The sequence below is a fragment of the Polypterus senegalus genome, chromosome 9 (assembly GCF_016835505.1).
Source record: "Polypterus senegalus isolate Bchr_013 chromosome 9, ASM1683550v1, whole genome shotgun sequence".
NCBI classification, from domain to species: domain Eukaryota; kingdom Metazoa; phylum Chordata; class Cladistia; order Polypteriformes; family Polypteridae; genus Polypterus; species Polypterus senegalus.
Window position 1 is genome coordinate 140,709,900 of NC_053162.1, and position 19,001 is coordinate 140,728,900.

At 37.2% G+C, this 19,001-nt stretch overlaps 1 protein-coding gene across 1 annotated transcript in view; it reads right to left on the minus strand.

The window, feature by feature from the left end:
- Positions 1 to 2,346: 2,346 nt before the first annotated feature.
- Positions 2,347 to 19,001, minus strand: part of snx19b (sorting nexin 19b) — a 212,499-nt gene continuing 195,844 nt past the window's right edge. The window contains exons 10-12 of the mRNA XM_039763995.1: positions 12,401 to 12,585; positions 6,426 to 6,513; positions 2,347 to 4,253 (exon numbers count right to left, since the gene is read on the minus strand). Coding sequence (XP_039619929.1) covers positions 4,130 to 4,253; positions 6,426 to 6,513; positions 12,401 to 12,585 — 397 coding nt within the window. The 3' untranslated portion in view covers positions 2,347 to 4,129. The remainder of the gene's footprint in view (positions 4,254 to 6,425; positions 6,514 to 12,400; positions 12,586 to 19,001) is intronic.

Here is a 19,001-nt window from a genome sequence, read left to right on the forward strand (position 1 = left end):
GCAATAGCAAGTGATATCTGGAACACTTCTTAAATACCTTGAAACAATGCAATGGAAAGCAAAACAAAGCACTGGGATGTTTAGCAAAACCAATATATGTCATTATTTAAGAATGTTGCATTATAGGATTTTGTATTTTAGTTGTTCAGATTCTGCTAGCTTAATGCAGTTTTCTCAAGGGTGTCAACAGGTCTGTCAGTAGTCCTTTAATTTTTCTTATCTAGTACATTAAGTTACAATTTTCCTTGACTAATTTCACCATGGGTTGTTAGCTGTAGTTTAATTCAGGTTTTAATCCAAATCCAGCTAGTACTTTGAAACTTTACAGATAATGTTCTCAATTCAACTTAACCCAGTCCAGTGGTATTGGACTTAAAAATATTCCAATTTTGTATAAGGCAAGAATCAGCCATGGACTGAGTGTCAGTCAACTGCGGGGTATGCTCATGTATTAACTCACACGTCAACAGTTTGGAATTGCCCATCAATGAAGCATGGAGGTTTTGGGGAGGGGTTTTGTTTTGGGGGATGGAAACAGAGTACAATGGGAAAATTCCTTCAGACATGAGTAGAACAAACAAACAGACAACAAGAATGGATTTCAAATTCAGGGTACTGAATTTGTGAGCCAGCAACGGTAACTATTGCATCATCTATCATGTCAAGAGGAAAAACTATGTTAAAAAGAAGAAAAAGCCATGCAGAGAGAAAGGTAATATTGATAAAATGATACATACACCTAGAAAAGCAATAAAATAAGCAACAATGCACCAAATGATATTTTGCTTCACTTTATACTCACCATGTTAAGATTAAAAGCAAGGCGCTCCTTCAATACAATCCACAATGAACTGATGCACAACAATGGATTGCCACACTATAAAGACAGGGAACAAGCTATAATCCAATCCAATGAAAATAGTTTAAACGTATCTTTTTTAACATGTATCATTTTCATATTTAAAATATACATGACCATAATGATTATGAATTCACACAGTAATGTCTGAAACAGCCACCAGTTTGGACAAACTTTATCTTGTGCTCTTCTGTGTCTTCAGCCTTAAAAGCATTTAATGTACTGAGATCATTCTGTGAAATATGCCCTTAGATAGGTCTGTAAAATTCAATGTCACACCATTAAAACGTGCTTACCCAAAGTATGTAACTAAAACAAATCCTATTTGGCAAATTCAAGTGTAAAGATGTAAAAACTGTGAAAGAATAAAAAAGAGTGTTATCATGAATATATAGAGTAGAATTAGTAAAATTAAATGATTGATAAAGAGTAATTTAAGAACCAGAACCATATGGTTGTACTCCCTACTTCTGACCTGTGTTGCTTTAAGCTGAATACCATATAGATGACCGAACAGTTCACAAACTTATGCTTTCCAGTAAACTGCATTAATGATAACATATGTCTTATTTCTAATGTTAGGATGTTGTTCTAAATAAAACTAAAGGGCTGTTTACTGTCTCTTCATTCTGTTTTGTAGTGGAGCTTGATGACAATGCCAACTCCTGTGCTCATGCTCCAAATGGATTATCCTAAATTATCCTGGAAGTAGATCTCAGAGTGACAACAGAATGTATTATTATTATCTGTAGTACTTTATGCTGTATTGACTAGAATTGTAAAAAGGAATGGTGGGATGAGGACTTCATAAAAAAAAAAAACAAAAAAAAAAACTGTGGTCTTAATTAATGTCACACCGTTTCACGACGACTGAAATCACTGACTCTCACCAACTGTTAATGAAAGCATATGGTATCATGTTATGTAAATCTTTGATAATAATGTCAATTGCTTTTTCTGAGATTTCATTATCAAAGGTCTGCTACAGAGATTTGCAGTGACTTAATTAATAAACAATGATATCCAAAAATGAAGCAAAACTACTTAAAAGTATCTATTATCTATTTGCTGTATTACAAGTACAGTCAGTCTAAAATCTCAGCACTTTTACACTTTAATTTCAATCAGAGCTGCTATAAGAAAGACTAATAAACAAGCTGTTACTGGGTTTATTTTTCATATTGAATTAATGAATTCAAAGCATCACATTATCACTGTCATTCCCAACGTTACTTATTTCAGACAAACAGTAAATACTTTCTCTTAAAGTTAGAAAACTTTCTACTAACAGCAGGTGTACTTGATGAATTTTGCTTGTTTCAAAGACTATAATTCTTGACTATATTATGTATATAAAAATAAAATGATCTTATAAACAAATAAAATCCTAAAAGAAGAAAGAAGATGTAGCATATTATTTCGGCAAATTAGACTTATGTATAAAGAAATAATGCAAATTTCAGCTTGTAGTTAAATAATTTAATACAGCTGTAAACCTGATACAATTACAGAATAAAAAAATATAGTCCTAACACACTGCAAAAAATAATTTAGCACAATTAGCAATATTGCACAAAAACGTCAGTATAAAAAACAATGTAATGCAAAGACAGTGCAGAGTCAATGTCTATTTCACACATCCCATATGCCACACTGGCAGTACTGTAAGTAATAAATTAAATATTAGATTTTTCTTAACAGTTAATACATATTACACAGAATGATACCATACTTGCAAAGATTTAAGTGCACTGATTATGTTTAAGAAAAGCAGCTTAAAGTTACAGTAACTGAATCAGTAGTCTAACAATCTTTCTCAGATCTAATTTTGCAACTTAAATGTTTAGAAATGGAATATTTCATGTTTTCATATAATCATATATGAAATATACACTTGAAAGACATTCCCTTCATCATTTAAATAATATGGTATATTAATGTTAAGTTTTTGTTCTAAAGGGTGTTGGAAAAGAAGCCAACAACAACTATACAGAAAGGCAACAATGAATATGTACAAATTAAATACATTTATAATAATTACACATACAAAACAACATTAAAAAAATCATGCTGACTCAACAACACAACAGTTAAGTATTATAATATTGACTACTAATATTTTCTTTTCCATAACTGCATTATTATTATTTGATATTTAATAAGATCTTCCACCCCTGTTATCACAGTTGCTGAATTACACTTGTTAGCAAATAACCTGCATTCCAGTATTGAGAAACTTTTATATACTTACTAAATGGGTGAACATTCATGGACTGTATCATGCTGACTATAACTAAGAGCTATTTAAATTGTTATATAATCGTATCTTTGGCAAATTTTGGTTCAGATAATGTGTGCAGTTTTTGGTCTCTAATATATATAATTTTCATCATTTACATTTATCAAAAAAAAAAATCTAACATTCAGTGTACTCCATTTTTTTTTACAATTGTGCTGTTTTTTCTATGAAAACTAAGTTACACTGCTGTTTCTTGTTTGAATAAATCTGAAATAGGTTTGGTTTGAGAATCAGCAGTTGGTTTTTAATAAATTTATCTCAAAGTATAATTAGTCTCAGAGATTACTAAAATACATGCAAATCGTAATGGATTTTCTTCATTGTTTACACAGTAAAAATCACATATGTCGCTTTGCATTCACATAGAGCCCTGGCAGAGTATTGTAAAACACATACAACTGGCAGATAACATTAATTCAGAGGTTTTGCTTATTTTATTCAAATATGCCTTATAGAAAACCTCACAATAGTGAAATTGAATAGAAGAACTCTAAAATATAAACACCTAATAAGATATCATAACCAAACACATGCCAATTAATAATAATGTGTGACAGCTTTTCAGGACATGGCATTCTTTTTCTCTAAGAATGCTATTTTGACTAATTTGAACTGTACAATACAAATATATTTGTTTGACATGAATGAAGTATATAATTAATAACACTCTGTAATAAAAACAAAAATATCTGAACATTAATCTTTTAAATAATGCATTAGAAGTGCAAAAATATTTTTTTAAGAAACATTTAACTTTTTTTTTTTTAAACAAAGCAGTCCACTTTTGTAAACATATTGATACTTTTGGAATGAATCAAAACATGCAAATTAGGAACAATAGCTTCACCCCCTGCTTTTATTGGATGACTTCTTGTGCTAGTGAATGTGTGAAAAGTTGAACCTTCCATATGAAGCCACACCTCTCAGCTGGTAATTGGAAGCTTATAAAACTGAGTAGACATGTGTATTTTTCAAACCGCTGACTTCTCCACATGGCCAGGTAACTGATTAATAAGAGATTTCTGAAAATCTTCATTTAAAGTTTCAGGAACAAGAAACTCAAGAAGCAGATCCCAAACAGAATAAACCAGATGTCTGTATAAATAATGAAAAAACACAACCAAGAAGTGAGGAATATTCATTTGCAGCTAATGGGAATGTTGATGCTAATACAATACACAGATAACTACTTTGCCAGAATTTCTGCAGACAAGTCACAAAAAGTTATTTTAGATTTTTTCCAAATAATTACATTATTTTTCAAAACTATTACTTTATAAATTAAAGTTCAAAAAGGTCTGTTAAATTTGTTGTGTTTTCAGCCTTTAATAAAAGCTGAAATTTCAAAAAGGGTGTATAGACTTTTGGTTATCTAGCATATGTGACAATAGACAAAACAAATGCATTAGCATTTTTTTTTTGAAGAATTGAAAATGTATTCTTTTGGTATATTTAAAAGAAAAATGGATGACTATAAATAATTATTTCTGAATTTATATCTCATAACCTGATAAAACAATGTACTTTGTACAACATAGAAACTGTAAAGCCAACAGAGACAACATAGTTATCTCGTAAATCAGTCTTCAGTGTACAAACATTTTAAAGAAGATAATCTTAGAATCAATATTATAGAAAGTCACACTTCTAGCTTTTATTTCAAAATATTTCTTATGTTAAAACTTAGACATGAAAGAGTAAATCTTAAAAAACAGAGAGTCTCTTTTTTTTGTTTTTCCTTTTATGACAAATTACTATTAAAAATACACTTGGGCATTAAATAGAAAAATAACAATACATGGAACTATCCACAAAAAATACTAATGTATCATATAACATAACAATTAATTTCACATTATTTGCATTTGTGAAGGTTCAACAGAAAATGTCGGAAAATCTTCAAAAGAAATAATATCCATGTTAAGTCTTACTACTCAATCATGCCTATTATAAGCCTATAGGTCATCTATGGAAAAATAACTTACAGTCATGGCCAAATGTTTTGAGAATGATGCAAGTATTGTTTTTCACAAAATTTGCTGCATCTGTGTTTTTATATTTTTTTGTCAGATGTTTCTATGGTATACTAAAGTATAATTAGAAGTAGTTTCAAAGGCTCTTATTGAGAATTATATTAATTTTATGTCAATATTTGCAGTGTTGGTCCTTCTTTTTTAAGACCTCTGCAATTTGCCCTGGAATGCTGTCAATCGACTTCTGAGACAAATCCTGGCTGATGGCAGTCCATTCTTGTATAATCACTGCTTGGAGTTTGTCAGAATTTGTGGGTTTCAGTTTGTTCACTCGCCTCTTGAGAATTGACCACGAGTTCTCAATGGGATTAAGGTCTATGGAATTTCTTGGCCATGGACCCAAAATTGCGATGTTTTGTTCCCCAGCCCACTTAGTTATCACTTTTGCCTTATGGCACGGTGCTCCATCATGCTGGAAAAGGAATTTTTCGTCACCAAACTGTTCTTGATACTTTACTGCTTTAAGGATGCTTTACTGTTGGCATGACACAGGACTGATGGTAGCGGTCACATTTTCTTCTCTGGATAATCTATTTTCCGCATACAGCAAACAATCGGAAAGGGGATTTATCTGAGAAAATGACCTTACCCAGTCACAACTGCCTGCTGCCATTCCTGAGAAAGCTCTGCGCTGGTGGTGCCCCGATCCTGAGCCGGGTGGACAAACAAAAACCCACAAATTCTGACAAACTCCAAGCATTGATTATGCAAGAATGGACTTCCATTAGTCAAGATCTGGCCCAGGAGTTGATTGACAGTATGCCAAGGCGAATTGCAGAGGTCTTGAAAAAGAATGAGCAACACTGCAAAAATGGACTCTTTGCATAACTTAATGTAGCTGTTAATAAATAGCCTTTGAAACTTATGAAATGCTTGTAATCATACTTCAGTATACCATAGAAACATCTGACAAAAAGATCTAAAAACTCTGAAGCAGCAAACATTGTGAAAACCAATATTTGTGTCATTCTCAAAACTTTTGGCCACGACTCTATTCATTATGTAATTAATCGATTATAAATATTGCTTAAAATGTTCATTACTATTAAATAGCCTGCTTACCGAATATTTCCTTTATAATACAATGTTTTAATGTTGAATTGCTGGGTGCTAGTTTAGTATATTGAGAGAAAAAAATTCATCTTGAAAGGCTAACATAAATCCATTAAAAAGTAAAACATGAATTTGGATAATAATTTATATGTCATGACACTATATGATCTGTAATACATACCTGTTAACCGTAGGATCTTGCAGAGATTCTAATATTAGCTGCCAGGTCAATTGGCATTTTTCTACACCCAACATGGTTTGGAAGAAATCTAAAAAATGAGTAAGTTATAGAAATACTACATCAATCAACACTAACATAAAGCAATCAACATGGGAAAGAAAAAAGGCAAAAATTCTGATTGACTTATGTAAAAATATGTATATAATAAGAAAAACATATATAAGAAAGAGGCATAATGGTGCATTGTCTACTACTGGTACATCACAATTCCAGAGCCCTGGGCTGTATACTTGTACACCTTTACTAGGGCCTTATGATTTCTGTGATGCAGAAAACAAGGACTGAATCAAGGAATTAACACATAAAAATTGGTTTTGGATTTAAATATGGTAATGTGCGGAATTTAGAGAATGAAGGGGTGACTAGTTACAAAACTTCCCAATAGATTAAACGATTGAATAATCTGTAGTTCTATCATTCAGATACTATTTTCTAGTTTGTTCATTTCCTGTATGTTTTCTCGTTAAAGACACACAAATTAGGTAGCTGCATGAAGACAGAAATGTTCTAGCGAGCAATATCAGATACCCTAACTATGTCGGAAAAACTAAGAAGCAAGGGCTTAAACTGCAAAATTGAAGGCACAATTATATCCTAGCGACTTTTGCGAATCTGGGCAATAACTTTTCTGCAAGTTTTACCAGCATACCATAAACTGGACATGAAAAGTTACTTGCAATGACCACGTCAAATCTAAAACCCATCTCAAGAACAAGGAGAAATTAAGATCAAAAAGTGTTCCCCTTCAGGTAAACAATAGAGGAAACAACAAAATAGTCAGATGCAAGACGGCAGTTTGTGGACGACTTTGTGTGTAGAGTCAGAAATACCACTTGAAAAAATGACGAAGATGTGTCCTTTCTTTATTAAGCATTGTAAATAGGGAGGCGTGCTGCCAGAAAGCAAAACCAGTCTTCGTTAAACTAATTTGACCCGTGTCTTTGAACAACATATGGACACCATTCTTCGAAAGATTTGTGGCAAGAAAATTTATGTTGTAGCTGATGAAACCACTGATAGCCGAGAGTACAGCATTCTCAAAATAGTGATATGGGAGCAACCATTTGGCTGAATGGTAATTCTTTTATGTAGGCAGTTAGTTCTATTGTGCAGGGATATGGGAAAATGTTAGCAATTATTGGAGAAAACTCATATTAAACCTGAAGTGAATGTGCAGACTTCATACACATAGCTGGAATTGAAATAAAGTTTCACATACAACTACCAGTTTAGTTTAGGAAGCTCACTTTTTTACTCAGCCTTAGATCCTAGAAGCTTTCCTTAGTATCTTGGAAATCATGTCTTAATACATATCTAGAGCAGGCAGGGAGACTTTGATAGAGTCTCATTCTTTCTCTCCTCCTCCATTCTATGATAACTAATTTCTCAATATTCCAAATATTCAATAAATAGGAATATTTCAATTCCTCCTTCTACCTAGACTTTTTCCAGGTCTGTTCACAATGCTCTTTCACTTACCATGTTTAACTGACGATTAAAAATTTTAAAATTCCTTTTCTTCCAATTTAATTATCTGTCATCATCATTACCACTACCACCACCAGATTAGCCAGCTATACCCCCACTCCAATCTTTTTCCTCCATTCTCTGTAGCCCTGGGTGTTCTCTGAGGTAATACCTATTCCCTTTATGTCATCCGACACCACCTCCAAACTTGTCTTCAATGGCCTCCCTCTGGGTGCTAGGAGTTGGAGACCTTTCACTTGCTGTATATCTTGGTACACTTGCCTCAATGCAAACATTATCTAAATATGGAAGCATGTTGGGGGCAGCACAATTATCAATCAGGAGCCGAATCATCCTTTTCTTCATCATATTGTGAGGTTTCTGAACTCTATTGAGACCCCCCAACCAATGGGAATGACACGCTGAAGTGCGTCCTGAAGCGCGATTGCAGCATCTGTGGAAGACTGTGTCACAAGAATAAGACATACTCAGATAAAGGTTTGGGAAGCCACCTGTATAATCTGGTTTCCTGGCTGCAAAATCGTTTTGTAGTAATACAGAGCACTGAAGTGCATACAACCGAGTCCAAAACAAGACTGAGGGAAAAGGAAAAAAAGGGCAGGCTTTTAAAGGGGAAGACAGGAAGTGAGGTCATGAGGATCGGGTACGTGTTCGTCCCTCATTGGATCAGGCCCGGACGTGACATCAGGGGGGCCGGACCCGGTAAGGTCTGTTTTCATTGGTTCGGTCCCGGAAGCGATGTCAAAAGAGCCAGGTGGAGTCTCCCAGGGATAGTCTACAGGGAAGTGAGAAAAAGAGTCAGTGTACTCTGCCACACTCTGGCATCCCTCAGAACTGCCTTCAATCAAGCCCTTTAGCTGCCTCCCATACGCACGTGTGTGACAAGGCCCCCCCCTTAGCCCAGACCTGTCGGGTCGAGCGACCCTAACCGAGAGGTCGTGAACCCGAGAAAGAGCATCAGCGTTGGCATGAAGAGTACCTCGACGATGAACGAGCGAAAACTTGTACGGCTGTAGGTCAAGAAACCACTGGGTGACCCGCAGATTCGACTCCTTGTGCAGGGCCATCCACTGTAGAGGTACATGGTCCGTGATAAGGGTGAATTCCCGGCCCAACAGGTAGTACCTAAGCTGAGTAATCGCCCATTTAATTGCCAAAGCCTCCCTTTCCACCGCTGCATACCTGGTCTCCCGGTCCAACAGTTTCCGGCTTAGGAACATGATAGGGTGTTCCACACCATCGACACTTTGGCTCAGCACGGCGCCCAGGCCTGTGTCCAAAGCGTCCGTCTGAAGGATGAAAGGCAAAGAAAAGTTAGGTGCCATCAAAATAGGTGCAGACGTAAGGGCCTGTTTTAAGTCACCAAATGCAGTGGCTATCTTCTCAGTCCATAACACAATGTTCGGGGCCCTCTTCTTTGTTAAATCAGTCAAGGGCGCCACCCTCTCCGAGAACCGGGGTACAAACCGGTGGTAGTACCCGGCTAACCAGAGGAAGGCTTGGACCTGCCGCTTGGTTCGCGCACGGGGCCATTTCAAAATGTCGACCAGCCCCTTCCTCTCCTTAACTTCATAGGGGCCATGCCAATGGGCAAGCAGCTTAGAGTGGGAGGTAGGCAGATTAAACCTCTCTACTAACCCGTCGGTTTGAGGATGATACACGCGGTCTTTAAATGCTTTATTTTCAGTAACTTGGCAGTCTCCTTGAACATCTCCGAGGTAAAAGGTGTCCCCTGGTCTGTCAAGACTTCCTTGGGAACACCCACGCGCGAAAAGACCCCTAGTAATTCCCGTGCGATGGCTTTGGAGGTAGCTGAGTGCAACGGAACAGCTTCGGGGTTAATCCACAAGGACTAAAATGTACTTGTGTCCTCGGGCTGAGGGCTCTAGGGATCCAACCAAATCGACCCCGATTCTTTGGAAGGGAACATCAATCAGGGGAATAGGAACGAGAGGAGCGCGGTCCCTCCTGGGAATTTGTCGCAGTTGACACTCCGGGCAGGAAGTGCAAAAGCGTCGAACCTCCTCATTGATTCCTGGCCAGTAGAAACGGAGCTTGATCCGCTCCAGAGTTTTCTCGGTGCCCAAGTGGCCACCTAGGAGGTGGGCATGTGCAGCTTTCTTTCCTGCCCATAATGCATTGCTACACGGTAAAGAAGGTCGCTGTATAGTACAAAATGAGGGCCCTGTGGTATTGACTGAGCAGTGTGCTGGCCATTGACAAGGACCACTGCATTTTTTGCAAACTTCAGGGAGTCGTCATTCCATTGCTCCCTTCTGAAAGAAGCCGGCGTTTCTTTAAATTGAAACCAAACACAGAGAGAGGGTCAGCGGATGTGACATCAGGGGGGCCGGAGCTGGTAAGGTCTGTTTTCATTGGTTCGGTCCTGGAAGTGATTTGTCCGTTGCCAGGGCAGGGCAAAAACAGGCTCACAGCAATGCGGTGAAGCAACACAGAAACAAATCATAAAAGATCGGAGTCGTGCTATAAGTCCCTGTCTTACACCCCAAAACACGAGGCTGAGTCTCAGTACTTTAGTAAAACCAGCTTTATTTAGCTTGAAACAGAAATGGCACACTTATTTATTGTAGCGTGATCCGCCACTCTGCTATACACAGACACAGCAGTCAGGCAGGGTTGTGGCCAGATTAGTGATCAAGTAATCCTGTTACCTGCATTTAACAATGTACCTTGCACCACCCATTGAGATCTTTTCCGTTTGCTCTGCTGGAGAGGCACAGCATAGCTTTGAGCCTGCTGCTGCCCCAGCAACAGATAACCAGTCTTCCACAGACGCGGAGATCAGACTTCGGGATGCTCTTCAGTGTGCTGTCTAGTTGGGGGAGAGCCCAAAAGAGTTTACAAACCTCACATTTTCTTGAGTAAGTGCCGCATTAATAGGAATATTTCTTGAACGAGCATCACTGAACAACATAAAAATTGCTTTTTCGACATCTTCAAATGCAGCAGTTTACATATGTTTGCAACCCGAGATTTTTCTTCTTTTTTTGCTCGGTCTTTCAAAAAAAGTTGACGTCGATGGTGAAATTCTGAATTCACTGGCAAAATCTTTTTTCTTTTTGCCACAATCAAGAGCTGCAAAAATGTAGTTTTTTTTTCTAATATGAACTGTTATTGTTTTTTCGTGTCTGACATTTCTGTAGGAGGGTGACAATGAGTTAAATTCCAATGGATGTTTTTCGAATGTTGAGGAGCAATAAGCAAAAGGTATCACTGAAAACCACAGGAAAGAAAAGGCAAAAAAAAAAAAAGTTTGAAAAGTTCGAAGAAAGAAAAAAAAAATTACAATGTTTCTGTATGGGGATTGTTGAGCTGCGGCCACAGAACTAGCTGCTCTGTGGATGATTCATTCAGGCATTTTAAAGTCTTTTGGGCACTTCATTGTAATGAAAGTGTCTGCTGAATGCACTTTGTAGTAGCGAGATTTCTGTAGACTCACGTCATATGGGGAAACTTTCAGAACCATAAAAATACTTCATTGTAATGAAAATGTTGTTGTAAAGATATTCGTTGTAACGGAATTTTACCTGTAGTTTATTGTGCATGACATTCATATTGAACAAACTTGTTTTCCTCCTTAAACACAGTATTGGAGAAAACAGTCAATCATCACCAAAAAATTCCATAATCCTCAACATTCCTAATGCAGAAGCTAAAGGCCCCCGTGGACTCTCTCATAGCTATCAGCACTGGTTTAAACACCACCATTCAAGTCGTCAGACACTACAAAGACTCCTGATGTCACCTTCATTAATCTGACCCAAAGCTCATTCCTTTCCTTATCTGTTCTAACAACCTGTGGGGCATATGCAGAGATATTTAACAACAACATGCTAATTCACTTCACCTCCATCACTTTGTCTGCCTATTTTTATAACAGTACACTATCTGTAGCATTGCCTTTACTTCCAGATTTTCCCATCATACTTCCAGTATTCCAAGTAATATTCCATTCCATATACTCTCTTATTCACACAAACTGACACTCATTCACCTTCAATGCAGCCAAATCAGCATCCCCACTGTGTATCAGGTCTACAATCATTAAAAATGAGGTTTTTCCCTTTCTGACAGGTTTCTCAACTTCTATCCTTGCCATACTGATAATTGCACTGCAAAAAAATAATGAAGTGTGTTTCTATGCCTCTTTATGGATCACACCCAAACTATTTCGCTAAGATGGATGTTATGATCTGTGGTTAAAGCTTTAAGATTATCTGCACACACTTCTATTCTCCATGATGTTTTTGTTATAACTTCACATGTCCTGACTTGCTGCCTTTTTTGTCAAAAGCACACATACAAAAATGTTGATGCATGTTCTTTTACACATAATAATTATTTTTTCATGAACATTAAACTACAGCATCTCATAGGCTTCCTCTTCATTTGGTCACTTTTCTTACCTGGTAAAAGATCTGTTAGACACTGCAGAGAAAGGATTCTGGTTTGCTCCTTCTGCTCTGCTAAGCGTACTGGTTTAGGGCGGACTGGTAAAGATCCTCCAGGCCAGATTGCTTCTTGAAGGATCCTGAGATAAGTAACCCATTGCTGTGTGCAAGTCAGATTGGCAATGTGCACATCTAGCCATCTAAAAACAGGAGAAGAGTCTATTAAATGATGGTAAGGAGTCAATAAATATTACACAACTTTTTAAAATATGTATATTAATTTGAAGCTAGAGAGAAAAGAGAAAAATAAATCTTGCTTATTTATTTAGCTTGTCTGACAGATCTTAAGTTAAAGTTAAATAACTAAAGTAAACATGAATTCCATTCAACACAGAAACTTATCAGGCCAATAAATGAAAGACATTTTGGCTCTTGTTATAAAAACAATTTAGCACAAATCCTTGACATTAGACCTTTGATTCAGTTACATGTATAATTTGCAATGCCAAGCAAATTATACCAAAAAATAAAGTGAAATGTCTCATGAAAGAACACATGGACTGTGCCACCTTATAAGTGAGACCAGGCTATATATAAATTGATTACATAAAATAACAAAACTGAGTTTGTATATCATTTTTCAAACAGACTTTAGATATAAAATACATTTAAAATATGCAGACTGAGCTAGATTATAGTTATTGAGAGTGCCGTAATGAGCGGTGGAATTTTAAATATTTTTGCACTTTTTTTATTGCAAGTACAACATATAACATTATCAATTCCACTAAATCCACATCAGGGTTGCCGGGGCTGGGAGCAGATCTGGAACTGAGGGGGAAAATAACCCTGGGCGTGGTGTTGGTTCAGCACAAGAACCACTTATGCACACATGCATACCAACACCAAGTCATATCAAAATTAACCTAATACTCACAGCATATTAGAATGTGAAAGTATAACCACAAATGTAACAAAATGACAAGCCACAGATTTTGAACCCATGATGGTGGATCATGAGACTGCAGCACTAACCCCACCAACTTATAGTGGAATGATATGATGCGATTCATTTTTTGCAACTCCCCATAATCCTGGTCAGGATCATAATGAATTAAGAAGCATCACATCAGGGCAGAAGTCTACCATGGACCACAATGTAATTACACTGAATATAAACGTATAATTTTCACTTAAACTGGGGAAAATTTCACTGGGAACTGTCTCTCAGAAGAAGCATTTCAACAGTAATTGTAATTGTATGGCAGTATAAACTGTGATACTGCTTGAACAACAAGTTTGGATCTCTGCTCCCCTCTTCTAAGCAAGTTGATTATACAAACTGTTATTGCTGTTGGTTATTTGTAGTGGGGTAAAAGCATTAGTCCGGTTTGATCCCTGGTTCCTTTTCTTAGTAGATATGGAACATAAAAATAAATAGAAAAGCAGGCAAGTACATCTTCAGCATAGTTCCCTTAACTTTATATTCATTAAAAGAGTGAGGGAGAAAAAAATAATACCTTAAATATGCTAAATGATTGGAGGGTCAGACAGTTATGTGGGCATATTTATTCTCTAACTGTTGATATTGAATTGTGCTGTATATACAACAATATTTGTTATTTTCACTTTGTAAATGCATATGTTTATTTTCAGACACAAATCTCTGAAATACTTACTATATGAACTGATACAGTTTGTCAACTAATCCCAAAAATGTCTGTTAAGATAATCATCCCAATTAGTTTCAAATTATATACATTTTTATGCAAATAGTTAAATGTCACTGACTCACAGATTCCATACTTGAGTCATAATCCAAACATTGCCTGCACAGAGTTTGAAGTTTTCTCTTTTTGCCTTTGTGTGTTTCATTCCAGGAATGTGATTTATTTTCTACCACATTCAAACAGAAATGTAGGTTAGGCTAACTGGTGATTACAAACGGATTCCTTGGAGTATAAAATGTCCAGTCATTAACTGGTGCCCTGTACATGGGTGGTTCTCATTTTGTATAAGAGGTTATAAGATGAATGAATGGGAGTATTATGTAGATGGCTAAATTGATATGTTTTCCAAAGCAAGTTCATGTTTGCTGTTGGTTAGTATAATTAAATAAGGTACCTTGCCGATTTTACAAGTTATGCTTGTATTGAAGATATTATGGAAAATCATTATAATGACTCTGTATTAGTCAAGTTAACATGCCAAGCATTTGATACGTATATAGAAATGCATACTCTTTAGTATAAGACAGGTGATACCAATTTACAGTATGTGCAGAAATACGAAAAAGTTAAGGTGCTGATGGGCTTTACTGTTTGTACAAGTAGTGTTTAATAAAGCAACCCAATGATTTTCCTGTTTTTGTGTTTATCAGTTCAGATTAGAACATACACATTTTTAATGAATGACAAATAAGAGTAATCATCCAATCAGATTGTTCATTGAAAGAATGACACTCTTCTCTACTGCAAACTTTTTACCACTATGATCAGCAACACTATTTTGAAAAAGACTCTTCAAACATATGCCTGTTTAGTCACAGTATCTCTTCATTGCCTTTGATGGCTAGGCAGCTCAGCTAGGTTTGATGTAATTTTCCATCCAACATTATCAGGTTAAGCTATAGTTTCCTATACCCTTGTAATTGGGAAAAAAAATCAGATTATGAAAAGATGTATGCAATAGCAAGAGTATGAATATGTTTTTTAATTTTGTTGCTGTACAGCATTGCTTTCAGGAGAGGTTTGCTATATTTTATTATAGAAGAGCCCTTCTGACATTCAAATTATCAATACTGTGGCAAGATACATTACCCTTCGTAATGTTTGGGATAAACACCTTTTTCCTTGATTTACCCCTCTGTTCCACAGTTAAACATTAAAATCAAACAATTCAGACATGATTAAGGTGCACTTAGCAGACTTTAACTTAAGGGAATTTACATGTACAATTTAAAACACTTTTTACACATGGTCTCTCCATAATGTTGGGAACAATTTTCATCACAGGTGTTTATGATCACTCAGATGTGTTTTTGTTGCTTCATTCATGCAGGCATAAGATACCTAGGCTTACTTCTACCCACAGACTACCTTTGGAATTTGCAGTTGCAGGACAAGAGCTGTGCCAATGAAAGTCAAAGAAGCCATTATGAGGCTAATATTAAAATGTGGAGCAGAGGGGTAAATCAAGGAAAAATGTGTCTTTGTCTCAAACATTATTGAGGGCAACGTAATTAAAAATTTTTTGATGCAACACAGATATAAAGTCTCTGCCTGGCTTTTGACATTTGTGCCCCTTTGACATTTTGGAACAGAGTTTTTAATAATTTCAAAATGAATGTAGCTTTGAAGCGCTGCTTTTTACTTTAGATGAAGCACGTTTGACAACATGGCGGTGCAGTGGCAGTGCTGCTGCCTCGCAGTTAGGAGACCCGGGTTCGCTTCCCGGGTCCTCCCTGCGTGGAGTTTGCATGTTGTCTGCGTGGGTTTCCTCTGGGTGATCCGGTTTCCTCCCACAGTCCAAAGACATGCAGGTTCATTGGCGATCCTAAATTGTGCTTGGTGTGTGTGTATGCCCTGCGGTGGGCTGGCACCCTGCCCGAGGTTTGTTTCCTGCCTTGCGCCCTGTGCTGGCTGGGATTGGCTCCAGCAGACCCCCTTGACCCTGTAATTAGGATATAGCGGGTTGGATAATGAATGGATGTTTGAGAACTAAACCACAGCAAAACGTGCTCTCTATTTATAAGCTGGGGCTACTTCAATAAGCCATAGTTTTTTAATATCTGTTTTCTGCCCCACATGCTGTTAACTATTACTGTTATTTGTTGAACTGTGCATGTCAGTCACATACCACATTCATAGTGGTGATTTAAATGTCTATGAAACTCATGAAAAGTATGTAGATTCCAAAATAAACATTTAAATACAATACACCCCATATCTAACACGTAGACACCCCTTTATCTCTTGTTCTGGTCATGTTTCAAACGTATCTTTAAGGTACATAACTCCTGAGTCTGGTTAGTTATGGTACGCAGCAATCTGAACCTCTGTCTACGTGCTTCTCTTTTTCTCAATCTGACCGTGGAAATAACTCACCTTGTAAGTGTCTTTTAAAGCTTTATTGTTTAATGTATACTGTCTGCAATGTATTGCTTTGTAAATCATCATTCATTGTCTTTGGTTCTACACCTGTAAATATGTGTATGTTACTTTTGTATATATTTCAGTTTACAACGAGGTATGTCCAGTAAAAGCCTTCAAGAAAGCTCACCCTTGTCATTTTTATGTGGATGTGCCGAGTTGTTTAAGCTCTCTGTGGCCATGTTGCACGGACAGTGCTGAGTGAGGCAGAAAAATCTGGTTTAATGTAATATACTCATCAGTTTGGCAGTGATCCCTGTTGGAGGTACTTTGACGGAGTGGTTTTTTCTTTTTTTGTTTTTAAATGTGACTCAGAGAGTTTAGCGAGTAAGCTCACGGTCTCAAAGGTGAACCAAAAATAAACCAGCCAAAGGTAGGTACTGAATTATCAGTATTATGATTAAAACCCAGTGCTTTAGCTACTTGGCCACTGACTGCAAACATTTTGTTGTAACAGTGAACTTTTTAAGTTGCTAGACCAAAAGATCTGGCTGGCAGCATAGTTAGTAATTTTAATTTATCAACATGTTTTGTGTTGAGTAAACACTAGTACTAGTGAAGCTTTAGGTGGAGCTTATTTTCTGCATATAACAAACAAAAGAAAACAGTAATTTAATTGAAAATGTTTGAGTGCACATTCAGGAGCTATGATAATGAGTGACAAAATGGTATATTGGACTTCCACTCTGCTTACCCAATGTATGTACCCTGGAGTGGTGAACTTCTTAACAAAATGTTGTAGTAGGCATGAGGCTGTTATTTGTCATCTTTCACAAGCTATTGTGTGGGCGGAGCTGGATGAAGACAATGCTCCATAGCAGTTGGCTATTATTAAAGTTATCAACAGGTATCCAGGACGGGAATGCACTTTCAGTATATAACCCCAACTCAGAAAATGTTTGGATGATATGGAAAATGCAAATAAAAACAGAAAGTGGTGATTTCAAAATTCACATTGACTTTTACTCCACCACAAGCAGTATAAAGACGAGATATTTCATGTTTAGTCTAGTTAGCTTAATTTTTTGTAAATGTACACCCATTCTTGTCATTGAGGGCCTGTAACACATTCCAAAAAAAATTTGGATGGGGCAACATAGAGCCAATAATGAGTAAAAAAAAAAAAGAAAACAATGTGATCCATCGGGATCAGGCCTGGTGGAGATCGGAACTGGTGTGGTGCTGAGGCACGGCACGGCAGAACTTAGGTACCAATTTAAGGCAGCCAATCCGGGTAGGAATGTGGACTGTCTTGTCTCTCTGGTATGATGATCACCTTCCTTTGGTTTCAGAGGAGCTTTGTAAACTTTGCATTTCAGTGGTAGCACTCTCTGAGGTGAGTAGACCTGGTACTGGCCTGATTTCTGTAGGTGGGTACACCTTTTATTGGTCTGGTTGCTCTGATGGCTGTCATACTCAGACAGTAGCTGCTGCTGTGGTGGATCGGCTCCTTCTAATGGTGTCCAATGCCACTCCTTTCAACAAGCGTAGTATGAGACTCAGCTTAAGGCACTCTCTGGGTGCCATTTCTGTTGTCTCAGTGTATGTCCCGACCACGATGAGTGATGTCTTGTTTAGGGAGACATTTTATTTGCAACTATGTTTGATATTTCATGGTGACACTCTCTTGGTCATGGGTGACCAATGCAACGACTGGCACTGACAGGCTGGCTATGAGGATTGGGTCTGGTGACCACAGTGATAGTGGCTACATGTTCCCTGACTTTGCAAAAGTTCAGGGACTGCGGATTGCCCTGAGCCTCATCGTTGGAATTGCTACTCCAATGCAGGTGGAACGGTGAAGAAGATCGAACACATCCTTAAGGGGAGACACTAGAGCAGGGGTGCCCACACTTTTTCAGCTTGCGAGCTACTTTTAAAATGACCAGGTTGAAATGATCTACCTACATTAAAAATGATTATATATATATATATATATATAGCATTCAAAGTCTGAATCACAATCTGATTGTATGGGTGGTTACCTACCAGGTAACGCGTGTGGTTGGTCTGCAAGTTGACAGACATCCGTCACAGGTACCCTCTCAGTTGTGAGAAGCAGATCATAGAATGTTACATAGTTAATTGTCAAATAATGCAAAGAATACGCGCCACATGTTTTGCCCTATTTTGGGCTCATCAGGCGTACACACTCCACTGCACCCCTCATCGGGGATCGAACCTTGGATGTCAGACAAATGCACTTCGATTGTGACATTGTGAGAAAAAAAAAATCATCTTCCAATTCCACATCCAGTCCATACCCTCCCTAAACACTTTTTTTTTAAAAAATCCCTTCTTTAGTTGATATAAATTGGAAGACTAACTAGAGTTTTGCAGTAGCTCGCGCGTTTGATGGTGCATGCGGGATGACCAATGTGTTAGAAGAAAAGAGATCTCAGACTGGCTGCCCTGTATGTCAATCAAGTGGAAAATGCCATAGGGAGGATGTATGATAGACTAAT